We start from the raw sequence: 25,904 nt of genomic DNA on the forward strand, positions 1-25,904 counted from the left end.
GTGAGTTTTACTTTCAAGGCCATTTAGTAGCCATTTTATTTTTTATTTTTTTATTTTTTTTTAAAGATTTTATTTATTTATTCAACAGAGATAGAGACAGCCAGTGAGAGAGGGAACACAAGCAGGGGGAGTGGGAGAGGAAGAAGCAGGCTCCCAGCGGAGGAGCCTGATGTGGGGCTCGATCCCAGAACGCCGGGATCACGCCCTGAGCCGAAGGCAGACGCTTAACCGCTGTGCCACCCAGGCGCCCCTTAGTAGCCACTTTAATCTCCGTTTATAATGATTAAAAATGTAGCTATTTCATGATAGTGAAGGCTTTACATTTCTATTCAAGTTGCTGGGAAGTTTGTCTGATGATGTTTTATCTTGTGATTCTCCTATGCTCTGAATACTGCTCTTTAAATGGTGAGAAAAACCTACATTTTTTTCTCCTTCTTTCTCTTTGTTGTTCAAGCTTTTGGCATTGATTCCATGGTTGGGTTCTGTTAGGAGATGTCCATATACTCAGAGCATTATCTTTATTACCAAAACCTTGCTAAATAAAGTACTACTAGTCATTCATTCAACTAATATTTGGAAAACTTTATTTTTAAATTTTCTTTTTTTTTTTTTTTTTTTTTTAAAGATTTTATTCATTTGAGAGAGAGAGCATGAACAGGGGAGGGGCAGAGGGAGAGGCAGACTCCCTACTGAGCGGAGAGCCTGATGCGGGTCTCAGTACCAGGACCCTGGGATCATGACCCAAGCTGAAGGCAGACATCTAATCAACTGAGCTACCCATGTGTCCCTGTTTTTAAATTTTCATGTGTGGTATTAGATGAAGTAGATTTTGATCTAAAGCTTAATGATTACTTAATTAAAATTATGGAAGCTAGAAGGGCTACTTGTTAATATTCTTCATGAAATGTAATTTTAAGTTATTTTAATGTGCAGAATGGAAAATTGACATATTAATGAGTACTCTGCAGTTCTAAAATATGGGAAAGTATATAAGTAAAACTAATCTCAAGTACAATTTAAGGGGAAAAATGAAGTTTTAATATTGTTAAATTCAGTAATTTAGCCTGGGTAGCTCAGTCGTTAAGCGTCTGCCTTTGGCCCAGGGCGTGATCCCAGGGTTCTGGGATCGAGCCCTGCATCATGATGCACCTCTGCTGGGAGCCTGCTTCTTCCTCTCCCACTTCCCCTGCTTGTGTTCCCTCTCTCGCTGGCTGTCTCCATCTCTGTCAAGTAAATAAATAAAATCCTTAAAAAAAAAATTCAGTAGTTTAAAAAACTAATAAACTATAAAGCCATTTTCATGTGTATTTTCACTAATGTATTTTTAAAGTACTTTATGATTTGTTTTCTCTTAAATGTCTAACTTCCTTTAGGCACTTTTTTTATATTTTAGCAGGTATTTTATATTTTACAGCATGACCTTTCACAGTACTCTGAAATTATTATACCAAATACATATTCTTTATGTTTTATATGGGAAAATGTGAAAAATTACATACATCATTTTTAATTTGTCTAGCTTCTACTGAAAATAAAATTGATGTGGCCGCCATCAAGGAGAAGGTTAAAAAAGCAAAGAATAAGAAACTGGGAGCTCTTTCAGCTGAAGAAGTTAAGCTTAAAATGGAAGCAGATGAAAAAAAAAAGAAGAAAAAATAACATTAAAAAAAAACCCTGGATGAGAACTGTTTAAGCTATCTCCTTTTGTAAAGGATTTTGAGATACTAGGGCTTTTTAGTAGCCTATGTGTGAGAAGGAATACTCTGATCACATTTTTCTGAGTTTGTGTCATTCTTCAAAACAGTGTTTATATAAACAGTTGTTCTTTATAAATGTAAATTATTGTATTCTCTGTGTTTTTTGAAAAACGTCATGCTAGAAAGTGGTAGATATATCTTTGTATATATTGCACCTAATGTGTTTTGGCATGTTTTGCCTAAGCATGATTTTAGGTGTAATTTTTAGGTTGTTTATTTATTATATAAAGATTTTTGGAATGTGGTCATTGTAATTATCCATCAAATCCAGTGTTTGATGCCACTGCTTAGTCTTTAAATATAATCATGTCCCACCATTTGGTTTTGAGCAAAATAAATGCAGATTTTGCAGTGCTCTCTCTAATGTTAGCGAGTAAACAGTTAGGCTTATTTCTTTTTATAATCTCATTTTACATCATGTTTAAGATTAAACAACCCATAAGCAAAAAACACAAGGCCTCTTAAATCCCTTAATTACTATTCTGAGTCTGGGAAAATGGTAAGCCAAAGACCTCAGATTGCAAAGGCGGGGCGGGGTGGGGGGGAACCAGATGTTTAGAATTGAAGCAGCATGCAACAAGTTATGTAGAAATGTTTTTACTAATGAGGGCCAGTGGAGTGATTTAGAATCACCTAAATCAAGCACATTAATTTTGTAGTTTTAGAAGCTGAGACACACAGAAGCTGGGTTACTTACTGAAAGTCACAGCTGTGGCAGCCTGAAAACAACGCTTATTTGTAGAAAAGTGGAAAGTAAAAATGAGTTTATTCTAGAGATAGGAAGTTAAACAGTTTTTTCTTTTTATTAAGGGTGGTTTACTGCAACAACATATTTTTTTTCTGAAATGTTCTAAAATTAGAAATAAGAAATAATACCCAACTATTAATTTAAAAAAAAACCCATATATGAACGAATTGTGGTTTTTTGTGGATTATATTAGTTCAAAATAACTAAATGAGGGTATTTATGCTTGACCCAAATGGCCATTATAGCGCTCAGTATTAGGACTGGTGAACTAACAATGAGAAAGAGAGATAGGTATCTGTTGCGTGAAGACACTGGCCAGTCAGGATACACAATAGAGTAGTAACCTGTGAAACAAACATAAAATATCCTCTTAAATGTGGTTTCTCAGAATGCAATAATATAATTCACATAGATCTTAATGGAACAATGAAAGATTTATGTACATACGTGTGACTTTGTCTCGCTTTGGGTTAGCTGTAAAGTCAGAAGAAAGAAAAAAATACGTACTGGTGAGGCTTTATTTTACTTTAAAAAGCCAAGTCTCTAATTATGACCATTAAGCGTTACTTTCACTTTCTTACAGTGTTTTTCAAACGTTGGTTTTTAAAGATTTTTTGTACTAACTATACTAACTTGACATTTTTAAATTGACCTTATATATAAACTTTTTATATACTATTACTATAAGTGGAAAATAATTTTACATACCATAACTAGCAGATAAATACAATTAAAATAACAAACTATTAGAATTTAAAAATAATAATTAGTAACAGTCAGCGTGAGCAATTTATTAAAATATTTTCCTGGAAATAGTTCCTGTGCTAGTTACACTTTTTCTTACATACACATTTTTTAAATGTTAAATATTCAGCTCTTGAATATTGAAACAAATGTACATTCATGTACCAGCTAAAATCATCCCATGTATCATTAACATACCCAGCACATTATGCAAAACCATCTGATTTGGCCTCCGTGGGTATTTATTGAACCTGCCAACAGTACCTAAAGTGCCAGAAAGGAGTTTTTTTCCTGCAATATTTGTCATAATTCGTCGGAGATGGAATCTGTTAAAAGCTCTATCCTCATGCACATTAGTATGTTTGACCTTTATTTTTCTTAAGGGCCCAGAGGCTTTTCGTTATTGGATCACAGGCTTCATTTTCTGAATTTTTATCCCAAAAGATTTAGAGGCCAAGATCAAAAGCTAAAACTCCAGGAACTTTATTGTTGTCATTGTGAAGTTGTTACTAATTGTCTAGATTTTTAAAAAGAAGGAATATTTTTTAAGGAAACATGCATTCAAGTTAGTGCTTATTTGCCAGCCAGACTAGGGTATAAGTGAATTAGGCATAATTCCTACCTGTTTGGAATTTAGAATCCAGTGGGAAAGATATTTAACCAGTGGCATTAATTAAATTACTCCTTAAATAATTCAAAAATAATTCTCTCAGTTTTCACCACAGATTTTAAAGAAGCAGCATGGGGTTTGTTCATGGTCATAAAAATGTGAAATTTTGGGCACGAAGAAAACACCAAGAGTAAACTCAACATTTGGGAGTACAGGAAGGATGAATTTGTGGATAATAGGTAATATTTGTAATATTTACTGAGTGCTACTGTGTGCCAGGTTTTTGTTCTAAATATAAATATTTCTTTTTCTTTTTTCCTTGATCTGTTTTCATCAAACCTGTGAAGAGATACTGCCATCTACATTTTATTGTTGAGCAAATCTGTTCAGACAGTTGCCCAAGGTCACAGTGGTGGAACTGGAAATTGAACCCGGGCATACTGTTTGAAAAATGTGTGGCTTTAACTCCTATGTTACACTGCCTAACTTGGAAAAAAAGAAAAAAAAGTAAGGTTTATAGTGTTGCAGCAACATGAAAGGAAAAATTCCGTTAATAAATTGATACTACAAGAAGAGATTTGTTACATAGTGGGTACGTGCTACTGAGTTCTTTTAACAAAACTGCTGTGAGTGAAGTGAGTGCTTGAAGCAGGGGAGAGATGGCTGGCTCAGAGAGCTGATCAAAAAGGTATGGCTGTACCTGGAATGAAGATGAGAAATGAGTGTTTACGAATCAGGAGTTTTTTTGATCTTGCTGAGATTAGCAGATCTTGGGTCTCCAGTTTCTATCCTCATAGTCATTTTTGGTTGTACTAATTAGAGCTAAATAAGAAAGATATTATTTCCTTCCTTAAATTTACCTTAAATGGATGTTCATTCCTCGGACAGTAAGCCATCAGTTTGATTGCTACCTGACGCCAACTTCCCTGAAAATAGCTATTAGGGTAGAGCAAACATTTACATTCTTAACTCTGCAGAGAAGGTTTTCTAATTTCAAACACAGTGTATTATTCAAAAGAATATTTTCCTTTTACTCACCGCAGAGATTATCCAAACATTTGTCATCTTTGGGGCAGGCCGTGCAAGTAGATCCTTTTCTGTATGGCCTTTGGTAGGTTTGTCTATAAAGTAGAACAAAGCTGTCCATTAGGGGAGAGGTTTTTTTTCCTGGTAAAATTTACTGTGAATCTTTGACTAAATCTGTAGGATGGAAGTCTACAGATTCTAAGAACGGGAAGTGGAAGCCTGTTAATATTTACAGAGTTCAGGGGCGCCTGGGTAGCACAGTCGTTAAGCGTCTGCCTTCGGCTCAGGGCGTGATCCCGGCGTTACGGGATCGAGTTCCACATCAGGCTCCTCCGCTATGGGCCTGCTTCTTCCTCTCCCACTCCCCCTGCTTGTGTTCCCTCTCTCGCTGGCTGTCTCTCTCTCTGTCAAATAAATCTTTATAAAAAAAAAATAAGTGCATAAAATAAAATTTTAAGATTTTAAAGGAAACCAAGTAAGTTCAAATAGTTATCAAAATGTTAAAAATATTTTTGATAGAGCAATATGTGCTTTTCTGTTAAATATTAAATAAGGTCTAGCAAGAGGTCTAATGATGATAGTACCTTTAATGATAGATTACAACCATATTTTGAGATCTCTGCAGCAAGTGGAATGTGCTGATTTACGAAGAAGTACCAACACAGAGGCACATTACTGCTGATATGACGGAAGCGTTGTCTCTACACATAATGAAATGTTATTTTCAGTAGAGGTTAGTGAAAATAAAGATTTAGCTTTTTCTAATCCAAGTTCATGGACTCGACTTCCCTCCCCTAACACTATAGCTTTACCTCCAAAGTTAAGGAGACATTACTTTTTATTAACACAGTGTTTCCAACACCAAATATATGTTCTAATCTTGTTTGGCTCCAAATTAATCTAGGTTGTTTCAGAAACTAAGTTTATCCTCATGCTTAGTTTACACTGTGGAAAATAGTCAAAGGAATATTCTGATAACAATTACAAAAGACCTCCAAAATACACATTAGTCATGGAGATATCATGCATTGTTAGCGCAATACTCATTGAGTGGTCAAGTTCTAGAATATTTTTAATAAGGTTGTTTGTGCTGTTTCATTCTTTGTTGAATTGTGTATTCCAAACTATAAAGAAGAAGAAATTACTACTTCAAAACCAGGCTAAAGACAAGACAGTTGTGAATTCTAGGGAAATGGCAGAATTCAGCCCGGGAGAAATATGCTACTGGAAAGGCCTGCATTTGTCTGGATAGGAACAATTGAGACCCAGGGCCCTAAAGTATTCTGTCCATAAAGAAGCAGGAAATTTTAGTGTTCCTCTGGTAGCCTGAGAGAATCAGGACCCTGGGACTGAGGAAGAGAAAAAACAGGTCTGTCTGTTTGTTTGTTTTTTTAAAGTAATTTCTGTGTCCAGCTGGGGCTCAAACTCACAACCCCGAGACCAAGAGTCGCAGGCTTTACTGACCTAGCCAGAGAGGTGCCCTGAGTAAAGACAGATCTTTAAAGAAAAAGATAAATATGAGTAAGGGTCCTTAAGGCAGGGTACACTAGGTCCTGTAGTATCGATGGTCAGGGTTGTCATTTTCTCTTCCATGCTGTAATCCTCTCTTCAGTAATCACGAGATAGCCTGGCTCTGAGGCATCCAGGGTAATGAAGGGAGATTTGTGTTCGTGTTTGAAAAATGAGGATCAGAATGACCTGAAGCAGCCAGGAGAAGGGGTCAAAACTGTTCTGGGCAATGACTGACTCCAGAGCTTGAGTTACAGGTGACGGGAGAATTAAGCACCCTCCACCCCACTCTTTGGAAATCTCAGAAATATGGGGAGGATATTATGTGGAATGGGGGCCTATGAGGAGAAAAACCAGCTCAGAAGGCAGTAGAAAATGAGGACATCCCTAACCGGTCTCTGTGCTCCCCCTACCCCATGCCCTCCAGTCCATTTTCCACATCTCATACAGAATGATCCCCCCAATTTAAACAGGTCTTGTCTCTCCCTTGCTTATCCTTGGAGGATTCTTTTCGTGATGTGAATGCAGGTTAAATTTGCCATGGCCTACATGGCCCTACAAACTCTGAGCTGCCTCCTTCCCCCAGTTGCCTCTCATTCAGTGGTCCACGCACTCTGCTCTTCTGTCCATTCTTGAATCCTCGCCACAAAATCTTTGCAGGTGTTTTCTGCGGCAGATCCGTTTGTGAAGTTCTTCACATGTCTGGTTCCTCTATTCTTCATGCCTACGCTCGAGTACATACATCATTTTTTCCAAATACGGTCTTGCCTATTGATAGAGTTGATTACGGTATCACTGGTATTTCCTTCATTACTCCTATCATCATGTGGCTATTTTATTTGTATTTTTATTGTCTCTCTGCCCTACAAATACAAATTCCATGGGAGCGGGGACTGTGGCTGGTTCTCCTTTGAAGCTCAGTAAACAAATATTTATTGAATAATTGAATTTATGAATTATTTGTATGAATAAATGAATGTTACTCTACAGAAGCATTATAACTGGTTATAAGTTTCACAACTTATTATTTAGAACTCAAAAGGCAAGTAAAGTGAGTTTATAAGTGAGGAGACGGCATTTGGGCCTCATCATAACGATAACTGTGAGTACTTCTCAAATAATCACCATTGCCGGGTATTACATATACCTGGTGTTTTGCCTAGCTTTCTCATGTAATTTTCATAGCTACTTGATAAGTAGTCAGTGCTTTTATTATCCTGATCTTTTGCAGAGGAAACTAAGGTTCAGAGAGATTAAGTAACTTGTCCAAGGTCACACAGTAAGTGAACCAAGGTGGTAGGTCTCAAGACCCCATATCTTAACCATTAAGCTATATAAATGTCATGAAAAGTCACCACTGATTGACTTAATGGCTTTGGCTGGTATTTCCTGGGTTTTCCCGATTTTCTGACTTTGGGATTTTAAGTCAAAGTTGTTCTCTTCTGAATGAATGACGCCTGATTTTAGTCCTTTCACTTCCACCTACACTCAAACTATCAAACATTCTTCTGAACATTACTTCAGGGAAAGAGAGAGAGGCTTCTAACAAATCTTTTGGAATCCCAAAGATTGGAAAAATCCAAACAAAATTCAAGGGCAACAAATTTAAAAAAAAACGTTGGGGTGCCTGAGTGGCTAAGTTGGCTTAGCGTCTGCCTTTGGCTCAGGTCATGATCCCAGGGTCCTAGGATCGAGCCCCGCATCAGGCTCCCTGCTCGGCGGAGGGCCTGCTTCTTTCTCTCTGCTGCCTGTTACTCCCCCTGCTTGTGCGTGCTCTCTCTCTCCGTCAAATAAATAAATAAGATCTTTAAAAAAAGTTATATATATGACAGAGAGTTAAAAGTTTTAAAATACAAGCCACCATAAATCATTAAGAAAACCACTCTAATAGAAAAATGAGCAGACCATATGCTTCACAAAAGGAGGAATGTAAATAGGCAATCAGGTGAAATTTTATAATCACTAGTAGTCAAAGAGATGCAAAAGAAAATATGAGATAACACTTCATATCAAATTAGAAAATATAAAAAATGATAATACCCAATCCTAAGGAAGGAGTATAAATTGGTGTAAATAATAGTAGGGGATTATTTGGCCATATGCATTTTTAAAAACTTAAGATGTTCACTATTTCTAGGAATTGTAGGGAAATCGATGGGACCCAAGACTTCCATATAAGGTTGTGCATCAGATGCTAAAATGCAGAGAACAATCTAAGTCCTTCAGTAGGATGAGCTGTTGTGTCCATGTGGAGCACAGACTCAGAGGCCAGACAGCTCGGGTCACAGTCAGCTGTGACACAGTGACGTAAGAAATAGTGTCACCAATGGTGAAACCCTGGGCAGGCTACTCACCCCATCAGTACCTCAGTTTTCGTATCTGCTAAACAGGGATAGTAAGAGGACCCATCTCAAGACCTTTCATGAAAATTAAATAAGTTAATATGTGTGAAGCACTTCAAAAAGTGCTTAGTGGGACGCCTGGGTGGCTCAGAAAGTTAAGTGTCTGAGTCTGGTTTCAACTCAGGTCTTGATCTCATGGGTCGCAGAACGGAGCCCCACGTGGGGCTCTGTGCTCAGCATGGAGTCTGCTTGAGATTCTCTCCCTCTGCCCCACCCACCCAGCTCAAGCAAACTCTCTCTCTCTCTCTCAAATAAATAAATAAAATCTTTAAAAAAGTGCTTAGCATATAGTAAGCATTTTATAAGTATTACTCTATTTTTTTATGGTGAAAAAAGGTATGTTTTGATTTAACCAGCTGGGCTCAGTTAGATGATACCAATTTTTTTTTTTTTAAAGATTTTATTTATTTGAGAGAGAGCACACGTGCCAGAGAGCACAAACAGGAGTGACAGAGGGAGAAGCAGACTCCCTGCTGAGCAGGGAGCCCCAAGCAAGGCTCCATCTCAGGGTCCCGGGATCATGACCTGTGCTGAAGGCAGACGCTTAACCGACTGAGCCACCCAGGTACCCTAGATGTACCCAATTTTGTTGGCGACATCCAAAGCATCATAGTCAGGAGCCACTGAAACACGTGCCTTCTTCTCTCCATCGAGTGTGATCAGGATGTTGACCTTGGCCACATCCATGTCGTAGAGCTTATTCACAGCCTGTTTGATCCGGTGTTTGTTGGCCTTGACAACCACAGTGAACACAAGTGTGTTGTTGTCTTCTGCTTTCTTCATGGCTGACTTGCTAAGTCAGGGGGAACTTGATGTGTCATAGTGGTCAAGCTTGTTTCCCCTGGGGGTGCTCTTTTGAAGATATTTGCGCTGCCTTGGGAGACACAGTGTCTTGGACCATTGGAAAGTAAGTGATGTGTGGATCTTTTTTTTTTTTTTTTTTGGTGACTGTGGACACCTTTCAGCACCGCCTTCTTGGCCTTCAAAGCCTTGGCTTTGGCTTTGAGAGGGGCAGAGGCTTCCTAGGTGAAATTCAACACCATCTTTGTGAAAGGGTACTTTCATTATTTTTCTAATTATTCGTATCATATTTAAAAATTTAATGACACAGAAAATGTTCATGGTATAATTTTACGTGAAAAATAACCTGCATTTCCGGTATGATCTCCATTTTCTCAATAATGTGTATGATGCATAAACACACATATATGTTTAAAGAAAGGTGGGGGGCATGTCATGGGTCTACCTTGTTTTCCAAAGGAAGAAAAATTGTATCCATTTCAAAACCAAAATGTTCAAAAGTAAATGAAATAAATTACATAAATTGAGAAATTTAATTCCGAGTTATTTCTGTTTTAAAAATTGTGCAAAACAGGTCTGCACACAGACACACACATATATTTAAAAAAAAAAAGTACCACGTGTTAATGGAGTAGATCTCTGGGTAGAGGAATTAATGGTAATATTAATTTTCTTTTTTACGCTTTCTTTATTATCCCAATTTTCTATAATGAAGATAAATACTTCTAAGGAGCGTTTTAAAAAATGTAGAAAGAGGGGCGCCTGGGTGGCACAGCGGTTAAGCGTCTGCCTTCGGCTCAGGGCGTGATCCCGGAGTTCTGGGATCGAGCCCCACATCAGGCTCCTCCGCTGTGAGCCTGCTTCTTCCTCTCCCACTCCCCCTGCTTGTGTTCCCTCTCTCACTGGCTGTCTCTATCTCTGTCAAATAAATAAATAAAATCTTTAAAAAAAAAAAAATGTAGAAAGAGGCTGATTTGGTACTTACCCTGGTCCATAGTTGCATATGAAATGGGCTACGTCGGTAAAATGTTCCAGGCCAGCCACTGTGGAACAATGCTGCACTGCACAGCCAACTTTGTAACTGTCTGCCCAGACCACCTGAAAGAAAATAAGGGTTTGTAGCGGGAGGGAGACAATAAAGCGAACATTCGAGTGTGATTCATAAACACAGTGAGGTGTATTCACCCTAGTAGGTAGAGCCATTGCTACCAGGGAGCACGCAGGTGCTCAGAATTCAGTTGCAAACAAGACTTGGAATTGTTATTATCGGGGTGGGAGCCTGTGAAATAAACATATACACGATATTAAGATAATTTTTGGCACTTGAAATAAAATAGTGCTGGGGAGGAGGGGCTGAGCCTGGGTGTCCAGAGAAGGGGCCGTGGAGGCGGAGGCAGCACTGGGGATGAGTGCGCAGGAGACTTAAACGTGGGAGGGAGAGCCTTCTGTGCCCAGGGAGCAGAGGCCCAGAGGCCCCGCGGTGGAACCGGCTTGGCTGCTGGAGTGGCAGAGAGCAGGCCAGCAGAGCTGGGATCCAGGTAACAGGGAGAATCGTTCGCACTGAGGTAAGAGGCAGAGGGGCAGGTCACAGGGAATCTGGTAGGCGAGTGAGCATAGACTCTTTTTCCCATCTCAGAAAGATCTCTTTGGTTGCTATGAAGTCAATGGACTGAGAAGAGCAAAGGAAGAAAGAGGGAGGGCATCTGGGAGGCTGGTTCAGTGGTACAACATGGACAAGATGGTGGCCCACACTTGGGTGGTGGTGGCATGTTCCTGGGAATCCATCAGCTTCAGCTAAAGCCGAAAGGATTTGCTTTTGCTTTGAGTGTGGCGGAAGTGGGAATTTGGGGCCTGAGCAACACTTCCAAGATGAGGAAAACCAGGGAAGGAAGAGGGTGGGTGGGAGCATGGACAGGGGTTCTGTTCAGGCCCAGTAACCTTTGAGATGCCTATGAGACATCCAAGTGCAGAGTGACTTTGCTGCTGAAAATGACCATCTATAGTTCAGGGGACAGAGCGAGGCTAGAGATAGAAATCTGGAAGACACGGGACTAGATCATAGGCAAAGATGATAGATCAACAAGTAAATGAGAGCATGGGGTAAAGAGGAAAAGAAAATCAACCAGCAAAGCAGATTAAAAAGGAGTGCTGAGTGGCATAGGAGGGAAACCAAGGACAGAGGCAGGTCAGGGAGAGGGTCCTGTGCTGTGGCACCGGACCCCACGGTCGGAAGAGTTCCGTACTTGGTTTAGTTCAACACTGTCACGTATTTTCCCACATTTAGTGGCATTTTCCCCGATTTTTGAACAAGGGACGTTTCATTTTTCATGAAGCTCCACAAATTGTAGAGCTCATCTTAACCAAGAGTGTTTGATGTCACAGAAGCCTAAAGAAAAAAAATATTTTTAAGAGCTAGTGTCTGGAGATAAGCCAGCAGTTAAATGCACTGTTTTTACAGTGAGACCAAACTGCATGTTAAATTACTTACTCATTTTTTTCGAAAGCAATTTTGTGACAAGACCTGTGCCAAATACGGGGGATACAGAGGGAATGAGCGGGAGCCGGTGGGCGCCTTTACAAAACGTAGAGAAAAGCTGCCATGGGGCCTTTACGCAGGGGTGTGACTGTGGTGCGGGGGGAGCAGAGGGGGCTACCGAGTGTCCGGTGGGAGCCTGCTCTGACCTAGTGAGGTTAGCCGAAGCCCAGTGAGCTGTCGTAGCGTCAGAATTCTTCCAGAGAGAGCAGCTAACCCAAGATGGGAAAGGCTCACAGAACTGAGACACGGCTGGTGTCTTGGGTCAGAATCATTATGAACATCAGAAAAAGTTCAAGTTTGCTTTAAAAAAAAAAATCAGGGGCGCCTGGGTGGCACAGTCGTTAAGCGTCTGCATTCGGCTCAGGGCGTGATCCCGGCGTTCTGGGATCGAGTCCCACATCAGGCTCCTCCGCTAGGAGCCTGCTTCTTCCTCTCCCACTCCCCCTGCTGTGTTCCCTCTCTCGCTGGCTGTCTCTCTGTCACATAAATAAAAAACAAAATCAATGAAAACCACTCCTTGGGGAGAGAGTATAGAGGGAGGGGAGATGTGGATCAGAGTCTGTGCTTCTCCAAGGCTTAAAGGTGGGCTTGTGTGGGGGGGAGTGGCTAGGGAGGCTCATGGGGCAGGAGGGACGGGGTCAAAACAAGCGGGGGAGGGCTGCAGCTCTCTGCATTCTGTCCTCCGGTTTGGCAACTGTGGGAAGGCAGCTACTGCTCCCCCAGGGGAGGAGCGCTCTCCTTCAGCAAGGGACCGGGTTCTCGCCCTGATCAACGTAGGGGGGTTTCCCTTTCTCATCACACAGGAATCCCCTGCAGGGAACTGAGACCTTTAGCTCAGGGAGAGAGAGCCTGGCTTTATGGCCGTGAATCCTCAGGTTTGACCCTTGTACTTGCATTTTCCATCATTTTTGCATTCATTTACAAAGTTTTACATTTCTCTTCACCGTATCTCAAGGCGATTTCACCTGGGAAGCTTACATTAAAATGCAGGTTTCTGGGCCCCTCTCAGTCCTGCTGAATGTGAGTCACTGGGATTGTCCTTGAAATCTGTATTTTTTAAATTGAGCTATCATTGATACATAACATTACACGAGTTTCAGGTATATGACATAATGATTCAATATTTTTATACACTGCGAAATGATCACCATAATAAATCTAGTTAACATGTGCCAGAAAGAAAATCACAGGCCTGAAATGGCATCACTTATGCTAGGCCATTGTCACCGAACTGGGGCCTAAGGCCTCACCTAATTGCACTTTCAACCTGTCCCCGAAATGCAGTCAGGGACTTTCTGGTCAGTACCAATAAGCTAATCTGTCACAGGGACCTCTCCAAGCCCCGAAGGAAGATGAGGTAAACTGTCTAATAAGACCCCCTTCTCCCCAAAGGAAGATGACATCATTCGAAATAATCCTTTTTTCTGTTTCTGACTTTTTGTTCTGCCTTTAAAAACCTTTCCCTTTCTGTAGCCCTTTGGAGCTCCCCTCTACCTGCTGGCTGGGATGCTGCCTGATTCGTGAATTAGTTAATAAAGCCAATTAGATCTTTAACACATTACTTAGATGAATTTTTGTTATTTAACACATCCATCACCATGTAGTTACAATTTTTTTTTCTTGTGATGAGAACTTTTAAGATTTACTCTCTCAGCACCTTTCAAATAAATACTGCAGTATTGTTAACTGTGGCCAGTCAGCATGCTGTCCATTCCATCCCCGGGCTTAGTTATTTTTATAACTGTAAGTTTGAGCCTTCGACCACATTCACCCATTTTGGCCCCCACCCCCACCCTAGCAACCACCAGTCTATTCTCTGTTTCTAAGAGATTGTTTTTGTGTAGATTCCACATTTAAGAAGGTATTTGTCTTTTTAGGGCCTGACTTCGTTCACTTAGCATAGTACCCTCCAGGTCCATCCATGTTGTTGCAAATGGCAGAATTTCTTCTTCAGGAAAATGTGTTACAGATATAGGAATATTATTCAGCCATAAAAAAGAAAAAAGAATCAAACGTATATGTTACCAAGTTCCTCAGGTGATTATTATGCACGCTAACTGGGTGCGACGTTGTCTGTGTTCTCCTTTTACTATCACCTTAGTAAAATCGTTTTATATTTTTTATTCTTTGGTCTCTGAGCACTTTCTTCAGGTGTTGTTTCATCTCAGGTATTCTTCATCTTTGGGCTTCCCACACATCTTTAATGCTTTATGCTCTTTCTTTTGTTCTACTGTCTTTTACTTTTCTGGTCTCTTTGTTTCCAAGGGTGTGCAATGTTAATTACCGTTCACTTTGTTTTAATTGGTCTCTCTCTCTTTTTTAAAGTCAGGTTGTAATTAACACACAGTGAAACCCATCCTTTTTAGGTGGACAGTCCCATGAATTCTGACAAACACAATTGTGTAGTTACCACCATATTCACGACCTAGAACATTTCCATTGCCCCCAAAAGTTCCCTTGTGCTCTTTTGTGGTTGGCTCTTCCCCCCATCCCCTGGCCCCTGACAATCACTAGTCTGTTTTTTGTCCCTATCATTTTGCTTTTTCCAGAATGTTATATAAATGGGATCAGTTTAAATATAGTTTTTCCACTCTGGCTTCTTGCACGAAGCCTAAGCATTTGAGACCCATTTGTACTGTTGGGCTCACTTCTTTACTGCACGGACGTCCCACAGTTTAGTCTCCATTCAAGCTGGTCTCTTCTAAAAGCTTTATGGGCATTCAGGTTCTGGGTTCAACATGTGGGCTCTGGGACTACAAAGACGGAGTTCATACTCCAGCTCAGCTACTCACTCTGTGGCCATGGCCTTAGCTTCCTTCACTATTTGGTGAGGATAACGTTCTCTATACCTTTCTAAAAAAACACTGCATCCGGGGAACCTACTGGGGGCACGCACGTCTCTCCTTTGGAGCTTCTGCCCCCTTCCCACCATCTTCTTTCCAGTCTCAGTATGAGTCCTTCTGACTCATTATCAGGCACTATTATCAAGAGTATGGTAATACAGCAACATATATAAAACCACGTAGAGAAACTGTGAAACATGTCCCACTTTCATTGGTTCAGTAGAAGTGTAAAAACAACGATTTGGGGAGGGTGGCAGTCCGGCAGGGATTAAAACCAAAACTGAGATGTATGGTGCCATCTAGTGGGCATTCTCAGCACTACCAAACCTAAGCCGCTGCCCCGCGTATATATTGAAGTCAAACTATTCCCAAGTTTTATAAAGGCGAACTGCCGGCAACAAAATATCTAATCTCCCATATTAATATACCACAATTCTTAGTGCAAATCTCTCTCTAGTGAAGACCGAGCTAAAGTGTTGACCTAATGTGTCAAGAAATACCACATCTTTATGAGTTAGTAATTGGATCTAAATCTATTGTCTTTACTCTGTACAACCACTGTTTCACCAGCCAAAATCTGAAAATAACTTGCTTTTTATTAATAGAAGATGAGGATAAGTGGGAGGTTATAATATCCACTTGAGGTAATTTCCAGCAAGAACTTAAAATGGCAACTGAGTAGTCTTGAATCTCCAGGTGAGATTTCTTACAAGATGAAAACATTGTATTTTAAAGTAAAGTCATCTTTAACCAGGCTGTCAAAATCTTCTTTCAATATAATTGGTAAAAAAAACAAAAACAAAAACAAAAAAAATCCCAGCTCATGAAGGAGATCTAACCTTTGTTTAATGCCTACTAAGTACCAGCACTTTACTAGATAATTTATATAAATCCTATTATTTAATCCTCACCACATACCTGATAATCAGGATCCCAGCTCTTCTTCTTACTAGCTATGTGACACTGGGAAAACAGCTTTTTTTTTTTTTTTTTTTTTTTTTTAGTAGGCAAAGAACTTTATTCACCTTCTTTCAAACTTAATTCTGAGGCTTCTTCCCCTTAATTAGCTGCAAAGAATGAATTGAATCTAAGCAAAAACTGAAAAGAGCTACAGTGTCCAAGAGGCTTGGGCTTAAAAAATATTACAGAGCCATGAAAAAAGGATGAAATGATGAAAAAATATTTCATCAGGTCCATGAACAAATTTTTAAAAAACAGTCATACAACAGCAGCTCCCAGTAACTTTAAGTTTTATCTTCTTCAGAAGATGACTCAGGTCAGTTTGCTTCATTCTTGGAAACTTCATCAAAATTCCACAAGACCCAGGGGCGCCTGGGTGGCCCATGGTTAAGCGTCTGCCTTCCACTCCGGTCATGATCTGCAGGGTGCTGGGATCGAGCCCCCCATTGGGCTCCAGCTCAGTGCGGAGTCTGCTTCTCCCTCTCCCTCTCCCCCTGCTCCTGCTCTCTCTTTCTCTGTCAGATGAATAAATCAAATCTTAAAACAAAAATCCACAAGATCTGGAACTTCCTCCTCCTGCTCCTAGACGGTGCGGGCAGAGCGTCAGCCAGTCTCCGGAACAGGCGGCCTGTGGGCACCAGGTGGGTTGAAGCCGCTGGGGAGCATTGCTGTCCCCTGGCTCTGTCTCCGCTCGGCGCGTGAGGGCGAAAGTGTTCGCTGCCAGGGATGCCCGAACCTTTGGGGTGTGAAAGTGGATCACGGCTCCTTGGTTTGTGAACATAGTCACTTCTTCAAGCCGGAGATATTGTTTGCCCCTAACTTCAAGGAGACCCGAAGTTCATGATCCTCTGCGGCAGCCGTTCCCTGCGCCCCCTTCTTTCGGTGGGCAGCTCCCTCCCCAGCAGGGCGCGTGCGCTTCTCCTGGTTCGCGCTATTTTCTTTCCTCTCGCTGGAGCCGAAATGGGACCCTGCGGCGGGACTGGGGCTGGCGCTCGGGGGCTCTCCCGCACACCCGCTGAGACTGGGTGCACACGGGCGAGGACGCAAATCTAGGAAAACCGCTTCTTCGTCTCCCTGAGGCCCGTTGACTCATCTGTGGATGACTGCGGCTCTGACGGCTTTGTGGTGAGATTCCAGTGAGATCTTAAACGACAGAGAGGTGCCAGGCTCACTTAGAAGTGGTTGCTGCTGCCGCGATATCGCACCCAGGGGGGGTCCCTGGACTTCCTCTCCAGGATAAGGCTTGCTCTTCAGAATTGGGGGTAGCATGTAGTGGTCTCAGAGAGAACAGGCTAGGATCACTCCGCATGAGCTGGGACACCTGGATGCAAAGAAATGTGTTTTCTCCTGTCCAAAATGTGAGCCCTGCTTTTTTTGTCCTAGCTATAAGGGGAAAATGTACAAGTAAGCTCAGCTACTTTGGGGAGGGCCATCTCTGAAATCTCACGTCTAGAAGACTTAAAATCAACTTTCCTTCCGTGTTTTTAGTCCCCGGAATGGCGGACATGGAGTGTGTTGACTTCCATGATTTAGGAGTCTGTGGTCAATTTAACAGTCCTTTGATCTTCAAATCCCTGGTGTGGCGAGTGGCGAGCTACTAGCCATTCTTCCGAAGTACAAAGCTCATTTGTATCCACTGGACACCTCGTTAATTTTGCCTGGAGTTCTCTTCCTTTTCCTTTCCATTTGATAAACTCTCACTTAGTTTCCAAGAACCAACTGATAAGCCTCCTGCTGTGTGGACAACTCCTATTTCTCCGTACCTCCCCTTGGCCAGATACGTTGCTGTGTCCTCTTTACCCACGTGGCACCTCGTCAGTTTCTCCACATTTCACCAACCATGCACCGTATTACATCTGCTTACACACACGTCTCTCCCCAAAAAAGGTCACCTCCTAAGGGTCAGGGGCCATTGCCATCTGTGTCCCTCATTCCCTACCCCATGCAGCATTTCTCCTCATTTTACCTTTTTTTTTTTTTAAGATTTTATTTATTTATGTGACAGAGAGACAGCCAGGGAGAGAGGGAACATAGGGGAGTGGGAGAGGAAGAAGCAGGCTCCCAGCAGAGAAGCCCGATGTGGGGCTCGATCCCAGAGCGCCAGGATCACACCCTGAGCCGAAGGCAGACGCTTAACGACTGCGCTACCCAGGCGCCCCTCATTTTAACTTCTTGGCGATTGTACTCCTCAATAATATGGTAGGACATAAGCTGTTGGCCCAGGCTCTGTTTGGCAGGAATCTGTACGAAGATATAGGACCAGGGAGTGCCTTACAATAGTGCTTCGTGCAGCGTAGAAGCTTACGCACAGACTGAATGGGAGTCCGTCCCCTCAAACTGACCATTATTTTTGGAGATTTAAACAGTGTAACGTTTAATGGTTCCAGCTACCACTTGTAGACAACCTGAAGTTAGCTTTCTGGCCCTTGAGGACTTGTGGGATTCTGGTGGAATCGATTTTCTGGTTACAATTTTCTGTGAACATAAGCCAAGATGAATGGTTTATGGGATAAGTCTAGGGGAAACCTTAATTATATTTTCAAGAAAGAGACCATTGCTACTGGTGGTTTCATAACTCCTCCTTGTTGATAATAATCCTGAGGTGAAAATGTCACTGAAATCTGCCCTTCCTGTCACATCATAATAATACATAGCGATGTCGGCCTTGTTTTACCTATAACCACACCAGTGAGACCAGAGGCTCTATAAGGCTGAACGGCACAGAGTTTTCCCAACATTTTGCTCTTTAAAAACACCTAGTAGTCCACATTAACTACCTTGTTAGAAATGTTTTTGCCCTCATCCCTCATTTCAACACATTTTTGTACATTAGAACCAGTCAGACATGGGGTCAGCACCTTTAGTTATTGGCTTGACAAAGACTGCCAGGAAACAAAAGTAAATAAATGAAATGTGGCCGGGGCAGGGAGGCAGCAGATAAGTAGACCATAGATGATGCTTCCCGAGGGGTTTGTTTCCACATGTTGCAAACATGTTTTAAAAAAAAAAATCTCAGTGGGACCCTCTGAATGTGGCCACTGGGACTAAATATGGTACTTTGGGGGAGAGGGGAATTTATACAAGCTTACATGCTGGCCTCTCCTCTGTTGTTTCTCTTGTCGTCCTCGTGGGACACATCGTAGGCTCTCCACCCGCGCTTGGAGGAATGGGAGGATATGGAATTGAAGCTTCTGTTGGAGATGCTGATTTCTCCCAATTTTAGAGTCCCAAATCAAGGGCCTCCAATTCCCTAGAGGACTCATCCCTGAAAATCCATTCACTCATCACATCCTCTGATGGCTCACACATGGAGTAAAGTCCCCCAGGGGGGTTGCTGTTGTCGAACATCCGAAGTCTGTCCAGATCGCTGAGCCTCACTTTTAGGTTGACTCACATAACTGACCTCTTCAGGCACTACCTCCCCTGCTATGGAAGTTTGCTCCATTTATTTATTTTTAAAGGAAGCTTGCAACCCCTACTCTTTCATATTTACAGGTGCACCGGCTTACTATATACTTTCTTAGCACCAGATTCCAGTTTTCTTTTTTACCCTTGAAAAGAGGGTTTCACGAGAATATAGGGAAGACACTTACCTGAGTGTAATGGCCACAGACCTTGCTGCATCTCTGAGTCTCGAAGTCATAGTACTGAATTTCACTGTGCCAGTTTGTGATGGCTGAAGACACAGAGAATATGGATAAAGATCCAGTCCAGATGTTTTCTCCCACTGAAGTGAAATTTGGGTGCAGCTTGTTCGATCCCAGCTGTCCATTGTGGGCAAACCGACAGTTTTTTGCCCATGCTTTTGCAATTCGGGCTAGTGCGGGGTCCCAAGTCTGCCAAAAGAAACATTATACAATAAGAGGGTCAGGAATGAAAATTGGATTTTGGAAAGATCTTCCAACGACAGCGAGGAAAGAGAGTTGAAGAGGGATCCACGTAGACACTGGAAGATGAGAAAGCTGATGATCAGAGGGTTCCTCAGCCTCCTACAGTTAACGAGAGAACGGAAAGCCCTCGCACGTCGTAGAGTACGAATTATACCTCTTGCACAACTCTCAAGCCCTGAAGGCTGTAAGTTGGCATCACCAAATCTGCAGAGAATCAGGAAATGTTGCAGGCCACTGCACCCCCCTCACTGATGAACCGCACCCTGGCCCTTTAAAACTCTCCTGGCGGGGCAGAGAGCGTGGGGCTGGCTTTTGGACCACAGTCTGCCTCCTCCCCAGTTGGCCAGCCTCCTGAATAAAGCTCCTATTCCTTCGCATTCAAGAGGAATGAAAACTGTTACCAAACAATGTCACTGGAGTGAGCAGAGTGAGAATTTGAAAGGGGCATGAGGCGTGATGAGGGTGATGAGGGAACTAGAGAAGGAACCACTGCACGGGGGTCCTCAGCTAAGTGGGGTCTTCGCTACAGCAGAGGGCCGGTGGGAAACTTCTGGAATTCGGCAACAAGATCAACATTTCACTGTGGGCCGATTACGTGCAGAATATTGTATGCTTTGTTTCATGTACTTTATATAATTTAATAAACACAATAGGCCCCACCCTAAGGAGCCCAGGAATGTTAAAATCCAGCTCACAGCCAAGCTGGGACTCCAACCCAAGCCCGACTGATTCAAAATCGTATCCTCTCCTGAGATGCCGTGCTGCCTTCCTCGAGAAAGCCAATACTTTGCCAGCAGCCAAAAAAGAAAACCAAAAACAAAAAACAAAAGACCAACCCCCCCCCAAAACCAAAACAAAACCCAACAACTTAGAGACAAAATAAACAAAAAAAACCTTCAGAAATTAACAGGGAAGAAAGTGGCAAAAACAATGTAAAATCTATCTATGACCAGAGGAGAAGAAGTATCTAAAAAGAAAAGTAAAAGGTACTTGCCAAGCTTCCTTGCTAGAGATGAGTCAACAGATACACCGGATTTGCTTTCATCACAGATCACGAATTTACTGTACACGTTACTCACGATGAAAAAAGAGCGTTCCGGATTAGCAAGGACTTACCGCCCAGGTCAGTACACATTCGTTGGTTTTTACTTACTTATGCCATGAATACTGCCCTTTTCCTTACCATGTACAGCATAGCACTGGCCGTTGGAGTCACCTCTGACCGGAACTTGTTATGAATTCGAACACAGTCTTTGATGAAATCTTCATTTTCGACATCTGGCAAACTGTTTGCTCTATATTCCTGACTGGGAACTACAGAAACGATCCAAGCTGTCATAGCAAGTGTGACTCGCATGCTGGGTGTGCCTGGCATGGAGCCCCGGGGGGCTGGACGCCAGAGCCACCGCTGCTCCTGACGTGTGTGCCGCTCTCAGTTTTCCTGACTTCAGTCTCGAGAGAAAAAAAAAAAAGAAAAGCAGACCATGAGTTCATCACAAGTTTAAAGAAATGGGTTTCTCCATATATGGTTTGCCGCCACTTTGGGGCTTTTAACCCCGTCTTTGCAGTGGTTCTCAGTAACGTATTTCTTACTTCCCTAAGCGTCTTGCAAAATGCTTTTCAAAAGCTTTTTAAGAGTCGTATCAGTTGGAATATCTGGCTAACATCTTAACTTGACAGAATTCTTTCAGGATGGTGTGTGTGTGTGTGTGTGTGTGTGTGTGACCAAGGGAAACAGAGGGCAGAGAGAGAGAAATGGGAGAGAGACCACTCACCTCCATTTCACATTTTAGTTTAAGTTCTGGTCCTCCCTGGCTGTAAGACCTTGGACAAGTTACCAAGCTGTCATCCTCAGCTGCCTGTTTCCTGAATGAGGCAAATCAACCTTTTTCTAGCCCCTTAATCAGAGAGGATTTGGGAGAATCCAATGAACTAGCTGCTATATTAACACATATTAAATTTCTGCCGCGGGTATTCAGTTTCGTAATATGAGATAAACACCGCCCTCCAGGAGTTCAGAGAAGTAGGAGCTGTGAGATGGTGGTGACAAGGACAGGGACAATTGAAGGTTTAGGTAGAAGGCGGCACTCAGGGCTAAGGATGCACAGAGGATGCTTAATCCATTCTTGGAAGGGTCGAAATGGCTTCCAGCAACAGCAGTGGGGCCTTTGCTGAGCTGGAATCAGACTGGTGTTGATCAAGTGAAAAAAAGGTAAGGAGGTGAAGAGAACTGGGGGGGACAGGGATCACATATCTAATGCAAGCAGGCCAGGTCCAGGTACCCAGAGAGGGTTTCAGAGGACCAGCCAAGAGGTCCTTGGCTTAAAGAAGGATGGAAATCAGACATGAGCCAGCAGGAGGTGAAAGTAGAGTTTATTGAAGATATATATATATATATATATATATATACATACATACATACATCCCTGAGCCGAAGGCAGGCGCTTAACCGACTGAGCACCCAAGTGCCCCATCTCTTTGTCCCTTACAAGGACATATGTAGAGGATGGGCTGGCTCAGCATATGCCAACTCTTGATCTCGAGATTGTGAGTTCAAGCCCCACATTGAGCATGGAACCTACTTAAAAAATAATAATAATTAAGGAGGACATATGTTATTTGCATTACAAAGCATGTGTAGAGTGGGGAGGGGGTCTGGTCCTAGCAACAATAGAAGCTGGAAAAAAACAGTCCCCCCCCCGCCCCCCAGCCACACCATGGGATCCCTTCAGTTTCCCTGTTTCATATCCAGCTGTGAAGTTGAAAACATGAAGTCATGGCTAGAATAGAGAAAGAGCACTGCACGTTGTCTCTTTCTATAGAGATGGTCTTCAAGAATGGCTGGTAGGAAACATGGGACCCCATCTCATGGAATTTAGAATCCAAGTGGGATTTTCATGACAGGGAGAGAGGTAAGAGTCAGATCGGGGAGAACTTCTGGATTCTGCCAGTGATTTGGATTTTATCACAAACTGAATGGAAAGTTATAGAAGGGTTTTTTAGCTGTAGTTGGGGTGTGATCTGGTTTTAGAACACACCAGTGTTTTAGAAAATCAAGAGATACGGTGAATGCACTAGGCTTGGGGGGGATTACTTTCAATGGAAATTATTTTTTTCTTTTTCTTTTCCTTTTTTTTTTCTTTTCTAAGATTTTATTTATTTATTTGTCAGGGTGAGAAAGAGAGAGCACAAGCAGGGGGAGCAGCAGGCAGAGGGAGAGGCAGGCTCTTCAATGAGCAACGAGCCCGATGTGGGACTCCATCCCAGGAGGCTGGGATTATGAGGTAGCCAAGGGCTGACGCTTAACCGACTGAGCCCCCCAGGCATCCCTTTAAAGGAAATTCTTAAAAGGAGACATTACGGAACTCTAACGTGGAGTTATTGCCCCGCCCCCACCCATAGCCCCACAACGTACTGTAAAACCTCAGTCGTGTCCGGGCTGCCTAATTTGTACGAGCGTCCCTTTCCATTCTATTCACCTCAGAGCCCCGGTCTAGGGCTCAGAGGCAATCTTTTGATCAAGGTAGTGATTGATAGTCAACAGCGAGACCTTCCTGCAGCTGGAGGTGGGAGGCAGGCCTGGTGCTGCTTCCCACCTTCTTGTGAGTCTGTGAGCTGGATTGTCTGAATTTTGAGCACCAGAACTAGAAAAATAAAACTTTGCAAACAAGGAAATTCAGAGACATTTTATGATTGCCGTACAATCCCCGTTGTATACGTGCAACTTCCAAGAGTAAGCCATATTATCTTGGTATTGTAATGAACTAATTCAATCAATTTTTTCTCTAATTTCTTGAAAATAACAAGCAAAAGGGAAAGTCTGCCATTACTGAGACTATTTTTGCATTATTATGCAGAGTAGATTAGCTCCTCGGAGCTAAACCTTTCAAAGTTCCTAATTTTCACAACAAAAACATTTCCACAGCAAAAGCCCACAGAAGTGGTTTACTCAGAACAGGAACTTGAGTTAGGAGCAAATACAAGCCTCCACTTCTTTTCAAGAAGGCTTACAACTTTGCTGTCTTTCCTGTCTTTACTGGGTCTTTTCCATGGTCTCCTTGAAAAGTATGTATGTGTGTTAAAAAGAGATTTTTCAGTGTTTATCTCTGAATGGTGGCAGTTTAGATTTTTTTCCTTATTCTTTTCTGTATTATGGAAATGTTTTTACAGTGAGCATATAATATCTTTTTTAATCAGAAAGAGAAACTAAAACATTTTTACTTTGGAGAACCACGGGGTCTTTATAATCATACACAAATTACCACGTGCACACTGCTGATAAACCCATGCATAGATAAAAGACGAAAGGCTTGTCAGTGAATGATGAGGTAGGGATCTCTATCCCAGCATGCTTTACTCAGGTACCTTCTAAAAAAACACAACAGTTTGGATAGCTGGAGATAACTGTATATATTATGGGAAAGATCTCACCCTTGCTGTGGTGTTCTTGACACTTTTTTTCTTTTTAGATCCATGATGAACTTTCTTATTTCTTGGGGAGAAATAGTGTAGAATTCCCTATATCCCTATATGTCCCTAATTAGATTCTGTAACTATTTCGGTTTCAAGAGGCTCTAGTCACCTACTACACTGAGGATGGGGTGGGTGTGGATGGACAAAGGGAAAGGGTCCAGAAAGGGGGAAGGACTATAATATTTATGAACCTAACACAAACACGACGGGTTATATCGTCTGTGTGATAATACCTCACACAATAATAACTTGGTATAAGCCAGTTGCATGGATGCGGGTGTGTACAAGTTAACTCTAATCCATATCCTAGGGACCATTAGTTAGCACGGAAGGACACTGATCAGGAATCCACACTCCAAAGGTGCTCGCAGCACTTCACGTACAGTTACGAAAACTGACACCGGAGAGTTCGTTAATTAGGATAAGGATGTTAACAATTTCCATTGGCAAAATGAACATTGTTCTAAATGGATGGTGTGTAGGAAGATTGAACATGCCCTCCTGCCGTTGCATGAAGCAGGCAGAAGAGAAAGAGCCAAGCACACTCCCTTACAGAGGCCGCAGTCCCCTGCCCTCACCTGAAGAAGGATCCCAACTTGAGAACGGGTGTTGGGCGAGCCTCTCATACAAGTGAACGATTGCAGTGTCTCGGGACAGTGCAGAACTGTTTTTGTAACTGCTTGCTAATGAATGCTTAGACATTTAGCAGAATTTGTCTAAGACTTGCTTCGCTAGTGGCACAGCATCAAATATTGAGACTGGGATGAGGAAAATAGCCTTCGTCCAACCTGGCTCCCACGGCATGAGGTTACACCCGTTTACGGAAAGAACCTGCCATTTGAAACCACGTGGGTTTAGGCCAGGTGCAGCAGGCATGGCAGGCACCAGGCTGAGCTCGCTCGTATTCATGATCTCGCGGTACTTTCACAATAGCTCGGTGAGATATACATTACTGTCCTTCTTTTTCACATTTTGAGACATAAAGAAGTTGAACACCTTGACCAAGAGCATGGTACTACTGAGATGGCAATACAGGGTCTGCCTGATTGCAAATCCTGTTTGCAGTTAAGAGCACAAGGTATTTTTTTTTTTCGTTTAATTTATTTATCTGTCAGAGAAAGAGAGAAGGGCAGGAAGAGGGAGAAGCAGGCTCCCCAGTGAACAAGGAGCCTGATGCGAACTCTATCCCAGGACCCTGGGATCATGACCTGAGCCGAAGGCAGACGCTTAACTGACTGAGCCACCCAGTTGTCCCCAAGCACAAGTTCTTTAAACTATCTAGGTTCGAATCAGTCCTATGTACTGGCTGTAGAACTGAGCATTTTACTTCTCTGTGCCTTGGCTTCTCTATCTTTAAAAATTGGATAGTAATAACATCCACTTCCTTGAATTGATAAGAAATTATTTGTAAAAAAAAAAAAGTGCAGTGCGTGCAAAACACATAAATACTGCCTCTGTTAACTCTTATTATTACTTCCCTTTAATAACCTAGGTATGTGTATGTGCATCTCATAGGTACAAATGAGAGTAATTTTAACCTACAACATTTTCATACTTTATGGCATTACATTTAGATAAGTTAATTGTTAGAAAAAAATATATCTT

At 42.1% G+C, this 25,904-nt stretch overlaps 2 protein-coding genes and 1 long non-coding RNA gene across 3 annotated transcripts in view; 1 reads left to right on the forward strand and 2 right to left on the reverse strand.

The window, feature by feature from the left end:
* Positions 1-10,128, forward strand: part of KRR1 (KRR1 small subunit processome component homolog) — a 22,442-nt gene extending 12,314 nt beyond the window's left edge. The window contains exon 10 of the mRNA XM_026500004.4: positions 1,520-10,128. Coding sequence (XP_026355789.1) covers positions 1,520-1,659 — 140 coding nt within the window. The 3' untranslated portion in view covers positions 1,660-10,128. The remainder of the gene's footprint in view (positions 1-1,519) is intronic.
* Positions 2,537-21,681, reverse strand: GLIPR1 (GLI pathogenesis related 1). Its single transcript, XM_026500005.4, has 7 exons — positions 21,602-21,681; positions 21,010-21,278; positions 19,530-19,772; positions 10,583-10,695; positions 4,898-4,980; positions 2,953-2,979; positions 2,537-2,849 (listed from the first exon to the last, which is right to left on the reverse strand). The coding sequence occupies exons 2-7, from the start codon at positions 21,199-21,201 to the stop codon at positions 2,695-2,697; spliced, it is 813 nt and encodes a 270-aa protein (XP_026355790.2). The 5' UTR covers positions 21,202-21,278; positions 21,602-21,681; the 3' UTR covers positions 2,537-2,694.
* Positions 15,945-19,522, reverse strand: LOC130544455 (uncharacterized). The gene is made up of 2 exons (XR_008960744.1): positions 18,279-19,522; positions 15,945-18,177 (listed from the first exon to the last, which is right to left on the reverse strand). It is a non-coding gene; the product is annotated as an uncharacterized LOC130544455 (long non-coding RNA).
* Positions 21,682-25,904: the final 4,223 nt, after the last annotated feature.

Source organism: Ursus arctos, unplaced genomic scaffold, assembly GCF_023065955.2.
Source record: "Ursus arctos isolate Adak ecotype North America unplaced genomic scaffold, UrsArc2.0 scaffold_21, whole genome shotgun sequence".
Taxonomy (NCBI): domain Eukaryota; kingdom Metazoa; phylum Chordata; class Mammalia; order Carnivora; family Ursidae; genus Ursus; species Ursus arctos.